This window comes from Dermochelys coriacea, chromosome 8, assembly GCF_009764565.3.
Source record: "Dermochelys coriacea isolate rDerCor1 chromosome 8, rDerCor1.pri.v4, whole genome shotgun sequence".
In the NCBI taxonomy this organism is placed as follows: Eukaryota; Metazoa; Chordata; order Testudines; family Dermochelyidae; genus Dermochelys; species Dermochelys coriacea.
In genome coordinates, this window is record NC_050075.1 from 69550307 (window position 1) to 69571465 (window position 21159).

The 21159-nt window shown below is 38.0% G+C and overlaps 1 protein-coding gene across 1 annotated transcript in view; it reads left to right on the top strand.

Annotated features, from left to right (window-relative positions):
- The window catches only part of COL11A1 (collagen type XI alpha 1 chain), a 240499-nt gene that overhangs the window by 208100 nt on the left and 11240 nt on the right, over positions 1-21159 (top strand). The window contains exons 54-58 of the mRNA XM_038414607.2: positions 277-330; positions 11828-11881; positions 12446-12553; positions 12639-12692; positions 20296-20349. Of these exons, the coding sequence (XP_038270535.1) occupies positions 277-330; positions 11828-11881; positions 12446-12553; positions 12639-12692; positions 20296-20349 (324 nt within the window). The remainder of the gene's footprint in view (positions 1-276; positions 331-11827; positions 11882-12445; positions 12554-12638; positions 12693-20295; positions 20350-21159) is intronic.

Below are 21159 nucleotides of genomic sequence, written 5' to 3' on the forward strand. Positions count from 1 at the left end.
GAGCAAAACAATGGTACAATTTTGTCTTGTTCAGTAACATGAGCATGTAAGACTCTAAACAGGACCTAGATCCAGAAAAGAGCTTTGTGGAGTAAGGAAGTATCATTTTTACCCACTTGTCTGATCTTAAGGTCTAAACTTTAAGATTGTTCAATGAAAGGCACTGTAGTATTTCAAAATATATTTGTTGTTTTTAAGAAAGTCAGTAACCTTTGCTCTTTAATGACATTCACCAAGATTCCATGAAATAGTAATTTGGGTCATTTACAATTACAGGGTCCACCAGGTCCTTCAGGGGAAGCTGGCCCACCTGGTCCCCCTGGGAAGAGAGTAAGTCTTCTCTATTTGTCTCTGTACATCTTTCTGGTCAGGACATCGTGTATTAATCAGCCCATAACAGGATTTCAGGCACTTGTTATCAGTGTTATTACTATTTTATATGTTGTTTCTAGCTTTTAAATGCTTGGTTTTTTTCACTGTTCAACAGCAGAAATGTGAAAAGATGATCAGGAGAGAAAGTAAAGAAAAGCAGGTGCTGAAAAAGACATTATATCTGGCTTGATTGCAGGCCTCACAGCTACATCAGGGGTAGAAAAGCATCTCACTTCCCAAAATTCGGGAGGCCCAGTGTCTTCTGGAGCATGCCGGTGCAAAGACAAGAGGACCATAACCGTTGCTACAGCCCATAATAGCGTGTAGCCTGTCCACAGATGGAAAGCTTCAATATCCAATGTAGAGAGGGGGAGAAATGGGTCTAGAGTCCTGACCCCCTCTCTGTGAATATTAGCAGGAGCAGTCCCTGCACTTGAGGGAGTGCAGGGGCTGCAGTTGTGGGAAGTCTATATGCTGAGGGGAAGAGGGGGAAACACCTTACAGCTACTCACCTCCATGGGTCATCACAGTCTGGCCAGAATGGGCACAGAAGCCAGAATAAGACAGTGTTTGTGTAACATCTTTCTGAGACCTAAGAAGAGTTTCTGTATTTAGCACAGCAAACTAGTGTGTTTTTAGTTCTTGATGTAATAACTTCTTTTCTTTCAACTATGGCATAATCTGCTGCAATTCTGGGAAGATAATCATATTTTTGGAAGACGTAAACTGTCTGAATGCTCATAAGCTAAAGGAAAAACTCTCCAGAAAGAACAAATGGGAAGCTGAAAGGTTTCCTTACTTCTACTGAAGTTGCTGCATGGTACAGGAGTTACTAAAATTAGGATGGTTTAATATGAAAGTCACACATTTTTGTGACATACAAGTAATTTTTAAACAGACCTGAAATATTACAGTGGTGTAAGAAAGACCAGCACCCACTGTTTTAATTCATGCTGGGGCTGGCCAAATTCCAAGAAACATAACCTGATGACCCCTTCTTGCTAACACTGAGGAGAACATAGACACAAGGGACAGTCAGTCTCATATATCCTTATCTCAGAATGGCCTTATTTCCATTTCCCAAACGTGTTACTTCCTGAGAAAGTAAGAAACAGCTTTCAGACGTAGCATTTTTCCCCCTGCAGTAGAAGTGAGAATCAGTACAATTTCAACTGAATCAGTTTTAAAAAAACTAATGTCAATGAATTCAGCTAGTTTCTCAATGTTTAATCAACATTGGATACTACTTTTGTGACAAAATAGTTAGCCCACTTATATTGTGCAGTAACACTGTCACGGGGCTCCTCTGTCATTGAGCAGCGTACCATACTGCCTGCTCAGTTCATGTAGCCTCACAGTCACAAACACACACCAGTTCTTCCCTTTTCACCATGTACGTATTTATTTTTTCCTTACAAACTATAACAGCATACTGCAGACTTACAGCAAGAGGAAGATTCCACACAGCCTTCCCTCCTCAGTCCAGACTCATCCACTGAGCTCCCCTCTGCTTCCTGTTTCTTCTCCCCCTTGTGTCCTCCCAATTCCTGAGCCAATTGTCCCATGAGCCCAGCAATTGCCACTCAAGTGTCAGTAATCTCCAAAGGAAATTGATTAATTGGCTTCAATTTAGTCTGCACTTTTCTCAGTGCTGCAGCAACCTAAAGGACCAGAGTGCTACAAATAATATTCTCTTAAATGGTTAAAATAATTTTAATCCTTTTTTCCCATATTTGAAAATCTACATTCAAGTACACTATTGGATAAACTCTGCCAGCACAGCAATGTAGAGTCACCTATTTGGAACTGAATATTATGCAGCTGGTATTCTCAGACCTGCTGCATAGGAGATCTGTGAGTAAAGAAAACACATTGCAGATGTCAAAAATGCCTAAAGACTGATGTTAAAAGGGTAACACAAGACATTGTGTTTCAGGGCATCTGCCATCACCTACTGGGGGCAGAAAGAAATTGCACAAATTTGCCAGGTGCATAAGGGTGGGGGAAGTAGGATATGACCTTGCCTCTGAAGCAAGATATTGGACAAGATGGATCAATAGATTGATCCATTATAGTGCCTCCTACAGTGTAATGTGTGTAAATAGCTCCACACTTAGAGCTATTGAAGAGATCTTAGGTTTTTATCATCTGATACAAAATAAGAACTTCAGCAAAGTTTCTGTGCTTTAAAATCCATTTCTGTAACAAATGAAGTTATCCTATTATTCCTGGTCTTTGAAGCGTCACAAGATTTACAAATGCAGCTAATAGAAACCTGTAAATGTTATACTTGCAGAACTGCTGTAGATGCATCAACCATTAGGTCTGCCTCAGGAAGCAATTAGATGCAGTTTTTACACTGAAAAAAGGATGGTATCATTAAACGTAAACTGAAACCTGCTTTAAAAAATTAGTTAAATTGGTCTATTTAATAGGCTTGAGTGAACTGACATGCTTAATTAGTTTTAGCTATTTGTACCACCAATTTACAATACATTTATAATTCTTCAAATGATTATGCTAGCATTAGAAATCTTATCATAAGAACTGGAATATGGCTTGATTGAATATTAACAATTAATATGTTTGTTCTACTCCAAATTACAACTTCCTGCTTTATTACAGTGAAAGACAGTTGCTTATTCTCAGCAAAATAAAGATACTGTCAGATTGTGCTTAGATAAAAATGCAGAGTAAAAACACAAACTCAATCACTCCATTTCTAATTTGTGGCACTGCAAATCTCCAATTTAGTGTTCATACAAAGAACAAAATAACTATGTATTACTCTTGCCAAGTAATCACATTCTTGAATTCTCTAGGAAATTACTTTGTAGCAGCAGATTCTTGATTACATGAATTTGTGAAACTTTGCTGGTTGTAAAGAATTCTATGCTGTTATACTTGAAAGAAACAATGTAGGACTTGAGGCTTCATATAGTTAGCGAAACAAAACTAAAAATACCCTTTGCTAAACAATCAGTAATACAGTAGAATCTGCTTCATCAGGAAGTGCTGGCAAATATCCTATTTTCCTGATTAGGAGGCAATGCCATTTCAGTAGTAACGCTGCTCACCGGGAAGGTGGAGAGCTGTGGCAAGAAGACTAGCATATTACTGGAAAGCAATGTTCCCTCTAATTTGTTTTTCTTCCTAAAATGACAAGAGTCTGAGCTTGCATTTAATACTTAAGTGTGGTTCCTTCAGCTACTCCATTTACATACTCTCATTCTTTATTCATCACTCTTACCCATTATCCTCCTTTGGCCTCCCTTTCCCAATATTCCTTTAGTCCCCCTTCCTCAATCAATCCCTCCCCACTCAACCACTCATTCACATCTATGCATATTCTTATATGGCCCTATGACAGGTTTATCTCAGCATCTTGCTCTCACTCAGGCTCTGTCCTCTTCTTCTATTTTCTTTCTGCCTCCGGCATCTCCTCCTTTTCCCTTCCAGTCACATTCTTTTATTCGCAACTCCCTTCCCTGCCTTTCCTCCTCATTTATTTCCCCAAATCACTTCTGTCACTGCCCTGAAATCACTTATTGCTGCTTCTGCCTCTCCCTCCAAATCAAACACTGCCCCCCATTCATCCAAAATCAATTAGTGTAGGTCAGATATGAACACAAACACTGATATCCCCCACTCCACTTTTATGAAACTCTATTCCAAAATGCCTGGTGTTTCCTGTTTCATGAACATGTTTTCTTTCTGCTGAAAAAATTGATGCGTAGGGATTTACCTGAATCTGATTTCTCTGTCCAGTCATGGTAAATCATGCTCATGAGATGACTTTAGGTTTCTCAGTTTGGGAAAATCTGGATCCTAATATTATCAATCCTAAATTGGTTCCCTAGGAGATGCTCCAGTTAAACAGCTCCCAAATACCTTAGGCAAGGACATATGCAAAAAGATGGGTTTTCCATTGTGTCCTAGAAGACTTCAGTCCTGATTTCTGGTTGTAGGGAGCTCCAAATGTAGCGCCAGCTGCTGTGAATTTCAGCCAGGGGATTATCTGCCTTGGTGGCATGTGAAGGGAAAGGCAGTTACAGAAAATGATTGGTACTAGTATAACCCACACACCTTCTGGATGTGGTGTTCTGACCCATCTAGTGTCACTGAGACTACTTAGAGAGAGAGAGAGAGACAAACAGATTAATGAGTCTTCTCTATAGCCTTAGCTAAGTGCCAGTTGGCTTTTAGCTTATGCAGTAGAGGCTCATGCACTAAGCTCCAGAGGCCCCGGGTTTGATCCTGCCTGCTGACGACCAGGATCTGTCGGTGTTACAGTAGCACACTAAAGCCTTTGATGTTCAGAATCGGCACAGTGAACTGAATCTCAAATAGAGCAGCTAGCCAGTGCAATGTTTGGAGCACCGGTGTGGTGTGCTGTTTCTGAGCAATACATATTAAGAAGTGTGCAGCAACATGATGTGACAGCTGAAGATCCCTAGATTTTTGTAGGCATTCCCAGGAAAAGTGCATCGCACTATTCTAGCATGGACACAATGAAGGTCTGGTTCACTTTGGTCAAGTCTTCAGCAGAAGAAAGTGTGCAGTCTATGGCTGACCAAAGATGGAAGATTCTAAGGGAGTGTCCTAATTAATACACTCAAACGCATATTAAAGTTACCTTTCTGAGTTTAAACTACAGAGGTATATATCACTATGCAGTTCTGAACAGATTCAGGTAGAGTAGTTGTTTTTATGAGACAGCAGTGTGTCTTCAGAACTAAATACTACATTTAAACTTATTTTCACAATACCAATACTCTATATTTACTAAGTTAACTAACCACCGTTTCATTTTTAAGAACATTTTGTGACAGTACACTGATTGTGGCAGTCATCTACATAGTTTGTAAAAATGATTAAATTAGTTCTTGAATACATTAAAAATGATCTAAATAAATTTTAAGAAGCAACTAATCTGTTATAGGGCTCTAATTTTCATAACAATATGCATTTATCAAATGAGATAAATGTATGTTCAGAAATCTTCACACATTTAAACAGTTATTGTGCAAGCAATCACAGTAATTGGCCATGAAAATCTTTCATGATGTTTTGGACACACTGCTTAGAAAATTAGAGACATCAGCTCTAGCAATGGAAACATTCAGTTGCGGCAAACTTCATGGTTTTAATGGCCAGATTTTCTGGTTTGCCAAGATTATGCATAACAAGAGAGGAGTGAGGCAAGCTATCTGCCCTAAAATATCAGTTGATTAAAAGTCACACCTATTCAATATATTTTTAATAAAGGATTCAATATTGACTTAGTTCTGCTTCTGTTGAATCCAATGACAATGCTGAGTCCTTTTGGAAATCCCATCCAATGAGACTTTGCACAATATGCAGTAGAGAATTGTTATACACCCTCTTTATTTTTTATAATCCAGGGACATTTAGTTGACAAACTAAATTTTATTCAGTGTAAATTGCTTCCCTGTTTATAGGTTTTACTAAGAAATTTGATTATAATTAAAAACCTAGGGAAATGCATCAAACATATATGGGGAAAATCATATATGTGGAAAATCAGTTTAACCAACTATTTTTTAAAAAAGAACAATCTCAAATTCTCGGGCTCTAAAAAGGAATGGAAGTATTTCCAAAATGAAAGATGTGTGTCCAAAAATATTTTCTACTGTTTCTTATGCAAGCCCAGAGTAGTGAGTGACCGTGGTTTGAACATCATAGGAGAATAGCCTAATTATTACTCAAGGTAGAAAGAAACGTAAGTTGTAATTTGTCCAATATGTATATTCTTCTCAGTTTTGTGATATTTTTGGTGTACATTTTGTAAGGTACTGGTAGATTGGACAAATTGTGCCATTAAAAGCATACGTCTGTTAGTCTATAAGGTGCCACAGGACTCTTTGCCGCTTTTATAGATCCAGACTAACATGGCTACCCCTCTGATAATTAAAAAGCATAGAATTTTAATGCTGAAATAATCATTCTAGCTGTATAAATCCAAGAGCAGTTTCATATTCTCTTACTGAAAGGAGCTTAGCAGCAGCTACATAAAATATTTCAGAGCATTATATTTTTCTATTCAGTCATTGTAGCCTACATGATGAAAATAAAAGGAAATTTTAAGAAGTAGATTTCATGATGCAAATAGAAATGCACGCTAAGTGGTTGAGGCAGGGATTAATATTTTAGCAGAATCAGGCCCTGATTCAAATAAGCATTTAAGAATGTGCTGAACTTTAAGCATGTGGTTAAGTTCCATTGAAGTGTAGGGGACTTAAGCATGTGCTTAGGTGCCTTTCTGAAGAGAAATGGATTTAAGCACCTGGTTAAATACTTCACTGAAAAAGGGAGTCAAAGAGGCAGTAATAACTTACTGTATATTTTACATATCTGATCTATTTCTTTCTTTATTTATTTTAATGTATAAGGACTCCCCCAACTAAAGATCTTTAGCAGAGGCAGCTTAGTAGACATGCCCAATCACTGCCCTGGACACACCTCCACATCTGCATTTACTGTATAAATGGTACCCAACCCTTGTGGAGAGGATACTGTGGCTACTTTTTCTCCTACCATCAGGAACTTCTGACAGGTTTATCCTGATGGAAGTCAGCTCACTCTCTCTGATAAATGCTCCCTCTTTGCTTCACTGAGTTTCCCCATCTGTAAAATGAGGATAATAAAACTGTCCTTCACTGCAGGTGTGTGGGGAAAATCAGTTAATGTTTGTAAAATGCTTTCAAGATGAAAAGTACTTCATAATGCTAATTATTCTTATGTGGCGACCAAGAACGCACTAAATTATCATGGACAGTAAGAGTTTTGCCGCCCAACCTCTGCTTTTTGTTGGATTGGGGCCACCAACATTTTCTTTTAAACCTTGTGTTTCCAAAGAGATGCACTGTTTTTCAGCTTCACTATTTCAATTAAAGATAGAGGGGTAATGTCATTAGGTAGAAAGTCCACAAAAATTAACAGATACATGGTTGGTAAGCCAAAATAGTGACAAGCTGAAAATCTGAAAGGAAGCTAAGTATCTCATTGTTCAGAATCTTGGTTTGGACCTTTATCTAATTTCCAGAAAATCAATCAGTGATAAACCATGTTGATTCCAAAATAAATTCTTTAGTGAGCACATACAGATTCTGCAATGTTGCACCAGCTGCTTCCCATACTATATGATCTGAATTCATTGATTTTGTCTGATGAAGTTTAAAAAGGAAGGGAGAAAGGATGCCACTGAATAATGGAATGCTAATTTTCCATTACTTTCTTAAAAGACAAGTGGTATTTAGACTCAGTAACAATTAAAGCAGGCAGACTGAACTGGGACTCTCAAGCAGTGGGTGTTTTTTTTTTCTTAGTCTCCTTTCAGCTTTTTACTGAAAAGGTTTGGCGGCATTTTTCAGCACTATGTCATCTCACATTCTGACATATTAGCTTTATGGGTATGAAGTAGGTTCCTGGATCACTTGCAGCTAAAACTCCATGCATCACTCTAAAAATGTATGGGTAAAAGCTTAAAGAAAAGTAGGAAAGTCAGCATATGATTTAGCCATATTTTTGTTCAAAACCAGAATGCGTACAGCCTAGTTTTCAAAAGATAATAGATTTAGATGGTATGTGGTAGCAGGCTTCTGACATTTGAAAATCAGAAACCAAGGTAACTGCTTGGTCAGTTAGACCCTTTTACATGTCACTTTCAATAATATGCAGAATTTTGGAAAAAATGTAGTTTTTTCCCAATTGTGAGTATAGCATATTGCTGCTTCATCAGGATGTCCATTGCACTTGAAAATGAAGCTGAGTTCCTCTCTTTCCCTTGAGTAAAAATACACAGAAGATATTCTGAACATAACAAATTGCTGAACAGTGGTTATGTGTCATGAAAATAATTAATGGTGCTGTCTTAACTAAGAAGCATATTTCAATCAGATGACTGATGACTGTGAATAGAATTTTTTAAATTATAATAAGGAAATTCTGAAGCAGAAAAAATGCAGACAAGAAAATCCACATACAATGTTCATATACCATCAAAACGGAGAAAAGTTTCTTTTATCTGCTTCAGAGGCATGAATGGAATGTAACTGAAAATACGTCCACATCAAAGCATAGCATAAAATCATAAACATTACTGTGATAGCTGGGGGAAAAATGGCATTAATTTTAAGTTGTTATTGAGAACTTTTATGTCAGTTAAAATTTACCATACACTACAACAATTCAAGCTCAGGAAAGTAAGATAAATAACAATTAGCAGTCTTCTTCTGCAGAAGCACCATCTGTTCCATGCCAGCAATCAGAGTCTGTTAGAAAGTGCTGTTCATTTAGCCACTTTGCGCTTGATGCAGCGTTAGCATTGTTTGATAATGAATGCACCCCCTTTGTTTAGCAATCGTGATTCATTGTATTTATAATTTAGCGATCACAGTGTTTTTAGCTCTGCTAATTGATTTTGCAGCTGTATGCTTAGATTATTCAGGGAACATACTTCTCAAGGAAGTACTACTGCACTCAACTCCTTTCAGCTTCTCCAACTGAAAAGGATTGGTTTTAATCTTTTTAGGAATTAAGCAAAAATGACTATCAAGTGGTAAAGAGAATGAATGTGTGAATTAGCTCATAATAGAGAGAATCTTCCTGTCTTTAAAATGTTTCTAAGTGCATTTATATTCCCGCTAATAAATTTTACTTATGATCATCTTAAGCTATGATCTTCTCAGCTCCTGGTAGCTAAGCATTGTTGGATATGGGACCTGAAAAAAATAAATATAAACCAGATGTTGTTGTTGTTGCTACCAGGTGGTGGTGGTGGTGACACTATATATTCCTCCTATTCCTTTGAGTTAGTATCGAACCGGGCCTTAGGTTATGTTAGGGAGCACTGTGCTGCTACTATGCAAAACTGAGGCAGCAGTTATTAAAAAAATCCCACAGCATTTTTCACAAGAGTAGACAGTGTTAACCACAATGAGTGGCCAACATCCAACTTGGGTAATTTAATTCTGGTTGCAGTAACTTCAGTGGGAAAGGCTTACTTCACACCTCTTTTTAGCAGAACATTTCGTACGGTATTGCTGGAAAATAGTGGGTGCTACATTCCACCAGAAAGATGGCTTCATTTCTGTAGTGAATGAGTGATGGTTATGTATTCATGATAAATACTTGGAGCAGTAGAGTAAATCAGGAGTTGCTCTAGATATGCATCGATATAATAGACAGCATAATGTATCAGGCTGTGAAACAGCTCATGCCAAATTCAACCATAGTATAAGTAGGCTTTAGTTAAGTTAAAATGAGGTGTGATGTCTGTCATAGTTCAGGGCAACTGCACCTGTATTTCTTCCTCCCTTCCACCCATCTGGCCCAGCAAGGGCAACCATTCTTAGCTTACAGCTCCTCAACCATCACCTCCGTTGGGCAGAGACCCATGTCTCTCTCATTCCTTACTGTGGTTTTTCCAGGTTGTACAGTTCCTTTCTACACTGATATTCCCAGCAAGCCAGATGGTCCAAATTGCCAGCATCTACATATTGCTTTCTCTCCAGAGGATATAAACAGCATAATTGTCCACAGTTATAAGTTACCACACTGCCCTTTCTAAGAAAACACATTTATTCTTAAGGTAAAAGCATTACAGAAAAATATATATTGAAAACAATAGAAGAACCTACTCACATGATAATGAACTTTCCAGAGATCACCCCAACTCCAGTCCTGGGCTCTGTCAGGTATCGGTCCGTCCAACCCTTCCTTAAGGATTCCCCCCATTTCCTTTGTTCCATCTGTTTTTCTGGACCAGGATGTCAATTTAATCTCAGGTGATTTATCCAAAAATCCCTACTTTGTCTGCTAGTCACTGGAGATTCCAGATTAAGCCTTTCAAGGGGGTGATACATCTCTGGAGATGTTAGAATCTGAGTGAATTTGCCATTGACTACCCCCCCCCCACACACAGAGACACACAGTTCTTAGTTCTTGGAGGGTTGTGGTCAGTCTCCCCCATGGAATTACATACAATCCATGGCACGCTATGATATATAAATTTAATCAAGTAAAATCTCCCAAAGGTATTGCAGGAGATTGCCATATCTGTCACAAGACTCTGATCCAACAAACCACTTAGTATATGTTTAACTTTAAAACTATTCACACATTCGTAAAACCGAGAATGCCTTTGCCAATCAAGTCCTGAATTTGACCCTTTCTGAAGGATCAATCCCTGATCATTCTGAATGAAAAGGCAGAATGTAAATAGAAATTACTGGCTTTGTTCATACCGTTGAACCTTACAACCCATTTTTAACATTTATGTATTATGGATATTAACAAACAAAGATACCCACTTATTTAAACATTTTAAGAACTAAAGGTAAGCAATTCCTATATCCTGTACTGTTCATAAAACAGGTGGACATATGAATCTTACTGAGAAAGTTTTCCATATTTCTGTTTTTTAAACCGATGGCTATAGGCAAGAAATATCTGGTTGTAATGAAAAACTTTCTCAAGCTAAAAACTAGCCTTGTATGAAAACCATGTGGTCTTTTATCTTAAAGATATAAGGGCATTCAAGGGGAGCCTTTTAAGTACAGTACGCTGAAGTTTCATACACAGCTTCTGGTAGTAAAAGAACTGTGTATATAAATCCCCTGAAATCAAAACTAAACTTTTTATGGTTTGGGAGCAGAAAAATATCCCTTTTTTAGTTTAAAAGCTTCTTTTTAAAAATTGATGGCATTGTCTGTAGCCGGGCATAGCATTGTCATTCCCTTCCCAAGTTCCACCCATGTGGCTCTATAGCTAAACCTTATCACTGTTCCACAACACTCTGCCACTGCAGCCCTGAGCATAATCCAGTGCAGAAACACCTAGATTTGAAATCTAACATTTTAGACAAATGGATATAATTTCTGTATACAGGATTTAAAGGGTGAAGAAGTATGTGTCATGAGCCATTCTCCTTACAGTGGCACAATATAATAATACCTAGATTTTTATTGCAGTTAGTGATAGAAGTCCCATTGACTTCAGTTGGATCAGATTTAGGCAGATATTTGACATGTTTGAAAATCCTACCTATAGTGCTATTTGCCTTTTCTCTCAACTTTTATAAAGTTTTCCTATGTCTTTTGTTGTATTTATTTATGGCATTCTCTTTGCTCTGTGTTTATAAAGGGTACTTGATTTTCTATTCAATTTATTTGTTGTAAGCTCCTAATAAATTGTATGAAAATAAAAAAGCTTTAATGGGGGGTAATTGGGATTTTTCATTTTATTGATAAAATGGTCAAGAAATGTTTTATTTATATTACTATTAACATTCACCAAACTTATTATTCACTGATACATAGGAAATTGTAAGAGCATTTCAGATCATATTTTCACCACTTTGATATACTTTTAATATACTATAATTATGAACCAGTATTTATCTCATACCTAATACCTTTTTCTTCCTTTACAGGGCCCCCCTGGAGCAGCTGGTGCTGAGGGCAGACAAGGTGAAAAAGGTGCAAAGGTAATAAATTTAAGAACATCTGCTCCAAACAGTGAAATACAAAAAACATTCCAAAAACTAAATCTTGCTTTTTCTAAGCTATTTATTCTACATATAGTATGTGATATTTTAAACTTACCCAAGTAATCACAGTTAAATTGTAAATAACTCAGCTTAAAGGGTTATATAAGTTATAAGTTGTGAAATTCCTTTGCTTCACTTTTGCTGCACAATAATTCATTTGTGTTTAATGCAGTGCAGAGGCATCCCTCTGGAAAGAAACTTCTAGAGATATTTGATGGGTTGCTGTGTGCACTGCTCACAAATGCAAGGCCAGGTCATCTCTCTGGTGCAGAAAAGAAGGGGCGAACATGGTCATGTCCATCCCATAAACTTTAGTGCAGGTTATCATAGTTATCAGTCAGGGGCCAAGGCTGCCCTGAGGGGAACAGATTCAGACTGCGATCATCTCTTGGAAAAGGGTGTGAAAAGCTCGTTGTGTCCTCTGTCTCACTTATGCACCCATACCGAGCCATGGATAATCAACTCCATTAATGATCTGATCTGATATGTGCTTCCTTGTAGGGTGAACCTGGTTCAGAAGGTGCACCTGGTAAAACAGGACCAGTTGGTCCTCAGGGACTTTCAGGAAAACCTGGTCCAGAGGGTCTCCGTGGTATTCCTGGCCCTGTGGTAAGTTCATTGAGTATATAGCAAGATTTTTATCTGTTTTATCTTGTGTATCCACTTTTTAAGGAATCTTAATTGTTTCTTATAGGGAGAACAAGGACTACCTGGAGCACCAGGTCAGGATGGACCACCTGGTCCTATGGTAAGTATCCTTCCTTCCTTCCTTCCAATGTTATGTCAAAAAGAAAAGTCCTTAAAAATGTACCATTAAGGTCTCCGTATATGTTCAGGGAAAACTGATTGTACAAATCAGTGGTTACAAGGCTTGTATCCTTCTATGTCTGAAAATATCGAGTGCCTGCTTTACAGCAGCTTTATCCTGTTATAGAAATTAGCAACTGCACTGGAATCAGTGGAGTTACATTGGCATAAGACTGGAGTAACGCAAAGGGATATCAGTCCCTTCAATCCTCTGGCCAATATTAGAATAAAAACCAACATTTACAAGTATAAGAATGTATACTATCCAAAAATGTGTTTGTCTCCAAATAAACACTAGTGAATATAAGGCCTTATGGCCTTCATAACAGACAAAAATAATCCTGTTAAAAGAACATTTCCTTGGCACTGGTGATTTCAGTGCAGCCTTTGCTGATAATTGAGGTCATGTAGGTACATGTAATTCCTAAAGGGTCTGACTAATCACTGAAACTCAAGAACATTCAGAATTAGTATCAGAGGGATGGTGAGGAAGATCTATACCTAACCAGACTTCAGGATGGGTTTCCTAGCAAGGCAGAGCCATACTCCATCTTTAATTCGCTATTCCTTGCCCAAGAAATAGTTAATGGTTGAGGTTTTCAAAGGGTCTTGAGGGAATTAGACATCTAACTGCTATTGAAAGTCAATGGGTATTGGACACCAAAGTCCTGTAGAGCCCTTTAAAATCTCATCCTAAAAAGCTATCTCAAAGAGGTCAAAGATGAGGGGTGTCATCCTTAGAAACTACTCAATGCAGCTCATCAAGTCTTCATTTTTATACTGCACAGCAACCTGCATGTTGTTACATGCTTTATTTTCCCATTCTCTTTTCCATTTGGACTCTGAGCTGTTACATTACTATTTTACCTTATCCTACCGTTATCACAGCCTCAGATCCATTTTTGGGGCTGATATAATATTTGTCCTTATTACTCCCCAAGCATTTAAGATTAAATGGAAAGATCATTTGGAATCATCACCTACTATATAAACTGCTGATCATGAAAGAAACTAGCAAAAGCCAAAAGTGCACTCCTGCACAGTGCATTGTTGGGGGAAACCTACAGGTCTTTGTAGCTTGCTTCGAAGTTGTGTTTCATGATGAATTGTTATGTTAACTCTTTAGCTAATTCTCAGAATATGCTTTCTGCTTTATTGTTACTTCAGAGCAGTTTATTAGTCATCAAACTATGTTTTGTGACTATAATATTGATATGGCTTTAAAGCATGGAACTAATACTTCACAAATTACTTCATACTCTAGCCCAATCACCACAACCACAGGAAATGTTTAAAAAATGTTTGGCTGCTGAGTAGTATTTAATACTCCTTTAGCTCTTAAAACTGGCTCTATGGCCAAATGAATATTACTGCACATTAATAATGAAGGCCAAAGGAAACAAAGCATATAGAAGTCCTAGTAGTCAGTAGAAGTAGTGGCATAATTTTCTTAATAAGTCCTTCATGAGGAATAGAAAAACTAACATGATGAGCAGTAAGTTATTGCTGTTCTCAATCCAGGCTTTTATTACATATAAAATTTTAAATCTACAATACCTGCCCAGATGGTTCAGGTCTTTGCAGCTAAGCAAAGGTGATCTTGCTATGAGAGAGGTCTCAGGTCTCTCACTTGCCAAAATACTTGAGCTGAGATTCATCTGGATTGACCAGAATGCATTATATTAGCCCACTCTGCAGTCCTATAAATAATTTGATTTGTTATTAACCCCTCTGAGGATGGGTACAGACATCTGCAAGGTGGGAAGGGAAAAAGTTGGTGCATTTCAAGAGAGAAAATGACCCCAGGCAGACTGAAAGATTGGAAATTTTCAGGACTTGCTCTGGCTAAGGCTTTTAGTTGGGAGGAAGTTCTAGAAGGTCTGCCTCTGAAGTGATGCTGCTCAGATGTCAGGAGGAGGTAATAAATATTCTGATGCTGAACAGAAGGCATTTAATACATTTCCAGGATGACATGTTAGGGATAAAGGCTTTGAAATAGAACATGGACACAGTCATAGTTGAGTGAAATGGAAGAGCAAGTGTCAAGTTCTCAAATGACACACAAGGGTATGTTCTAATGCTGTCACACATTAAATAAAAGCAACCGTTTCTTTTGTTGCTGGAAGTTTTAACTGGTGCTGATGTGCACAATGACACAACCACAGTACATCAAGATGCTAGCGCCGTAAGGGGCAAATTCATTCCCTTCTTATTGCAAATGGTGTGGTTCAACCATGCAGAGGTGAGAAGGCTGTATAAGGGTCATAAGGCTGGAGGAATCTTCCTGTACCCTTCCCTCCTCTCATGGCCTGGCAAGGATAGGTACACCTGCATAGGCCCTAGGACTGAAGTAGCTTCTGCAGATTAACTATACAGCTGCTCCACACATCCTTTGTGAAAAGGATTCCTGCCCCACTTCCCTCTCATTTCTGAAGCCAGATACTGAGGGTTGGGTTTTAGCTAAAACAGCTGCAGAGCAAATCATCAGGTTCTCACAGCCAATACAAATGTGGTTGAGAAAACATGCAATTCATCATCTAAAATAAAATGTTTCCTTAATTAGTCCTTGCTAGGACTTTCTCCTATGAAACACTTTTTCACTTTCTTGTGTGTATCTTAACAAGAAGAATAGATTTTTTTTCATTGATTGGAACATTGTATGGACACATTCCGGTTGACCAACATAGATTTTTGCAAATGTTCAAAACCCATGATTTTACCCTATAAGCAAAAAAGAGCTTCAGAACATGTATTTACATATTTTTTAGGACTAGAATTGTTTCTCCCAATGAACTGCTATACAACATGTCTATCAATCCATATGTAATTTGCATTACAGTATCACTAAAGCTCCAAGCAAGATCAGGGTCCAGTTGTGCTAGACACTGCATATATACATTAGGAAGAGAGAGCGAGCTCCTTCCTGAAGAGCTTACAATCTAAATAGACAAGACAAAAAGTGGGAGAAAGACACTATTGCTATCTCCTGTGTGCAGAGGAAGACTTGAGACACAGAGATTAAGTGATTTGCTCAAGGTCAGACAAGAAATCTGTGGAATAGTCAGGAACTTAACCCAGATTGCCTGACTCCCAGCACTGTTCCTTAATCAAAGAGCCATCTTTCCTCTTCTAAAACAAAAATTTACTGATCACTGAATATCCCTTTTCACATTTAAGTAGCAAAAATGTCCTGTGGGATTTAAAATAAAATGTATAGTTAAAAAGACCTGTCCTGAGGCTATTTTAAATGCCCAATTTCAATCAGAAGCAAAAGTATATTAATGAGTTATATACCATTGAAAATAAGAATTCAGGATTGCCTGTTGATTAGCTAGCTCTAGTAAATCATTAGATTTACACAGCAGATTATTAAACTTTGGTTCACATCTGAAATAAAGTTCAGAGACAGCAGTTGCTGAGTTTAGGTTGCATTCCCCATGGACTGCAGTTGTGAGAAGCATGCCAAAGTAGATATGCAGCAGAGTACAACATGCTGCAGATGAAAATGTTTGATTCTATATTCCAGAAGCTAAAAAACATACCAGACCTGTTTTCCTTTTCCCCCTTTGTTCATGAATTATGTATTTGCCTACTCTTTTGCATCAACTGATATCCTGAAGTAGAAATGGAAAAGGTACACACTGAATAAAAATTTGTACATGAAGAGTACTGAATCTGTGCCACATTGAAAGTGTCGCTTATGACTGCTATCCATATCATAACTTCTCATATGCCCCCTGGCAGCAGGAGACTGGTAGTGATGAGATACTGGATCATTTTAGCATCTCCCCTCCCCAATGTACACATGTCCAGTGTGAGATTAATGGCTCTGAGAACTTGATGCCTCTCCTACACGTGCATATGCCCTGCATCACTTGGATTTTCACTTTATTCTGTATAAATTAAACAAAATCAGAATTTTGTTTTGCTCCTCATAAGAATAGCAAGAGATTTATCAAGTTTGTAAGCGAAGAGTTCTTCCAAACATAGAGATCCTGTCTCATCTTTCCAGCTTTTTAAAAAACAAACACATTTGTTGTAACTATGACGAGATTAATATCTGAATAGACTTCCCTTATGCCCTTGTTAAAGTTAACAGAAAAACTCTCAAGGAGGCAGAAGGGGAAAGGAAAATTATGTGAGTGTCCGATCATGAAGTTTATTCCAAATTCTTCCATCAGTTATGAGGAGCGCTCACAAGATCAACCTTTGGTTGTGTCAGATCTGGAATAAGTAAGGGGTTCACAGTGCTCCAAACCCTGTGTACCTCTGGGACATCTGTAGAATCTCAGTGATATTGGTGTGGATCCCCAGGCCTTCTGGCTTCCTGCAATTTTATCCTGCCTGCCAGTCAGCACAACACCAGTGGAGCCCTTTGGCGGATTTCTCCTAGCATCATCTAACACTGGATCCTCTAAAAAAACAAGATGGTGTATTCTATAATGTGGAGTTCTTGGACTGTAAAAACTTCTGAGTGGATGTCCCATGGAGCTGAGAGATGCTTAAGATTCCTGTCTCTTCCCTGTTTTTTCCCTTGACAGAAATCTAGCTCTGGAGCTCTGAACCTCCCCCTTTCTCATGTTTTGGCTAGGTGTAGGGCCATACAGAAATCTAGAAGCCAAGGTTAGGTCTTTCTTAGGCCACAAGAGAAAATGAGCACTTAGTCCTCATTGGAAGACATTACAAAATCACCAATTTGAGGTGATTTACAACCTCTTCTCCAAAATAACCCAGACCTGGAAGAGCAGAAAGAAGTGCATTGGCCGAACAACATGAGTAAGCTTGCATATTAGGCCAAATTCTGCCCTGATTTATTCTCTCACTACCTCCCTCAGTGCAATCTCCATTAAGTCAGGACAAAATGTGGCCCTCTATATCTGGCTCAAGCAAACACACATTTGGGAGTTCTAAACTCACTCACAAATGAAAATTAGGGAAGACTGTTTTGTACCCACAGCAGAGGATGCGAAGTCAGAAGCTCTTCACGCAGTGGAAATGGCAGCTTCTGGATTTTCCATTTTGTTCTCTTGGGAAGGTGTTTTCCAACTCCTGTGGAGTCCTCTAGCTCCCCACTTTCACTTTTATTTTCCTGTCTTCAAATCTCACATCATGGTACCCTGCTTTTCATCTCAGGAATGCTGGGAAAGACTCCTGCCAGTGTCAATTTGTAGACATTTCAGATGATCCATTTCTAAATTAGATATTGAGCACCACATACTTCTGTGGATTCTGTCTAGCCTCTTTTAAAACTAATTCAGATAACAGTAAATTTAACTACCAGCTAATGAAATGATGTCCATTAAAACTGCTTAATCTCTTGTTATTGTGTGTGTTTGTGGTTTCTTATGTTATGGGCTGTGCATAAGTAGCTGTCACCTAGGTAGATTTTCTAAGCTTGCATAAGTCTACATTTTGTTAAAAAAACAGCAAATAAAAAAGTTGTTTCAAAATGCACCACAGGAGCTTCTTTTATAATCATTATACTGTAGAGATAGATTTAAGAATATAGAACCTTATTAGATTAAGATTTTTAAATTGTCAATAAAAGTTTAACAGTCTTGCTCTAGGTATGATAGTTTGAGATATATTTACATTGTATCAAAAGAAAGTGCATTTCAGTTTGTATCAACATTAAACACATAGTGCTAATGCTGTCACTGTGATGTTATTTTTTTTTAAAGCTGCCATTTTAAGTCCTCATTTTAATTGCATTTGTTTACAAAGTTAATGTGAGCCACAATTTCACAGAGTCACAGGGGTGAGTGATTCAGAAAAACTATGGCTCTGGCAATAGAGTGTTTTATAATATCATTGTCATCATACATAGGCTTTCCCAAAAAAACTTTGTAAAAGATGCATACTGTAGGATACCAAAACAAGTTTGGTAAATTCAGACTGATGCCATTTGGAAATCAGTTCCCTTCTACATCTCTGAGAAACTAGTGTTTTGAGAACACTTCATCCAATCCAATTCTTATGGGATATTCCTTAAGCCATTGTTGAATCTAATGCACACTGCTGTCATGATGGCTGAATCTGACAGCATGGGCAAAATTTACAGTTGAGCTGACAATCTCCATGTAAAGGTTCATAAAACATAAGCAGTGGTTCTGATTAGTTTATGTATGCTTGTAATTTAACAATACATCTCCCTACACAGTGCCAAGTAAGGGCCCTACCCTGAAAATCTTAGGCAAATAGTGCCATTGACTTCCATTGGATTACTTGTATGAAGAATGACCACTCATGACCAAATTTGAAGAGTCAGGCCCTACATTTCCCCACTGGTGTCCCGTGGTGCATGAATTCTAACTGGATAATATAGTGCTTCACACTTTTGTACAGCTTCTGTTTTTTAAGTACCCTGTCAAGAGCTGACAGAAGCAGCGTTAGCATTGCTTCCCAAGGACCAAAATTGGGTCAAAGAGTGTTTCTGACTCTCTTTTAGAAAGCACCATCTACAGCCATGGTGCTGTATAAATGATTGGTGGCATCATTTTAAGAGAAAAAATATTTATTGCAGATACTTATATGGCCCCCATCACTGTAGTGTCTAAGTGCCTCATAGTCATTAATGTATTATCCTCATGCACCCTGTGAGGTAGGGAAGGGCTATAATCTCCATTTTACACTTGGGGAACTGGGGCATGGAGAAACTAAGGCCCATTTTTAAAGGTATTTTGACATTGTTCTGCTTGCATTGCAAGGCCTAAGGTTCAAAAGTCTAAAGGTACTGAGGTGTCTAACTCCTATTGATATCAATGACACTGAGGTGCCTAAATACCTTTACAAACTTAGCCCTAAATGACTTACACAGCCAAGTCTCATTTTCAGAAGTGGCAGTGCAAAGCAAGGCCTAAGTACCTTTAAAAAGCTGGGTCTAAGCAACTTGCCCAAGGTCACACAAGAAGTCTGTGACAGGGCAGGGAATTAAACCCTGAGCTCCCTACTCCCAAGATAATACCCTAACCCTGGACTGAAATATGGAGTGGCTCTCAAACAATAAAAAAACAGGGGGAAATTAATATAAGACACCTGCTTAATCTACAAGACATTACTGATCCTTACTACCAACTTCAGTGGTCTCTTTACCATTGTGTTATAACAGGATAGGGACAATAAAGAACAAGTGTTATTGGAGAAGTAACGAAAAGCATGTAAAGTGCCCACAAGCAAAAGTAATAAGATCAACAAAACATAGATTAGAAAATCTGATTAACTATCACATGCTTCATTGGGTATTTCCAGTGCCACATGGAGACTTTTAATTGACCTTTAAAGAGCTCTTTCCTCATAAATTTCCAGTCATACGGGCCCTTGCTTCCACTTTCTAGTCTTGTCAAAATCAGCTATTCTATTCAGAAATGTTTCTTTTATGCATACACTTAAAGATTATCTTGTGCCTTAAATTGTACACAGAGCCCATCATCAGCAATTGAATGCCACCATACATGAACTTTTATTATTTCAAATAACTACTATGAGTACATTATGCCATGCCATTTAAAACTTGTGTTTAACATTATTTCCTTTGACCTATTTAGGGTCCACCTGGCTTGCCTGGACTGAAGGGGGATCCTGGTTCCAAGGGTGAGAAGGTAGGCTGACTTTGTGTCTTCAGTTTGCGAAAGGCTCCACTAATTACGTCATCAGTCTGAAAGCCAAGTGTTGGCTGAGTGCATAAGACAAAAAAAAAAAGTATTTCTGTTGTATAAAAGATGCCATAGTGACGTGAAAGGTCCATGGCACCCATCAATCAACTCTCCACTGCCATAATAAATAATAATAATAATTAATAATAAATAATGAAATGGTAGGCCACATCTGCCCATCCTAGCAGCATTCAGAGAGAAAGGAACAGTCATTGCCTGGAAGGTAAATTTAATTACCCTGGCTTTTCTCTGTTATTAAGAGCCCACAGAAATCCATAGGGGAAAAGCATATAGTTTCACAGATGGGAATATGACACATTAGCTTTTATATATAGAGAGAGCGAGCCAAAAAATATAAATATAGAACAGTTGTTGTATTTGTCTTTACTGTGAAGTAATAGCAGTAATGACTTTAAAGATATAGGATGGGCTTGTCAAAGGATCCTAAGGGAAATAGGCACCGGAATCCCATTGAGCTATCAGGGCACGGGGAACTGTAGGTAAAAAGGGAAATTGTTTGGAAAGAAGCCTATTCTATTCTAAGTTATGTTTTATTTACATACTTGGATCAGCTATTTAAAAATGTATATTACATATTGAGGTGGTTTACAACTCACAAATGTGTCTGGAGCATTTAAATATTGACAAGGGTGTGACTTGATACTGATAGGTATTGTTATTGGCTTCAGTAAGTAGCTACTATGTAGCACTCACAGATTTATTTTTCATGGAATAAGTAAACTCTGCAAATAATCT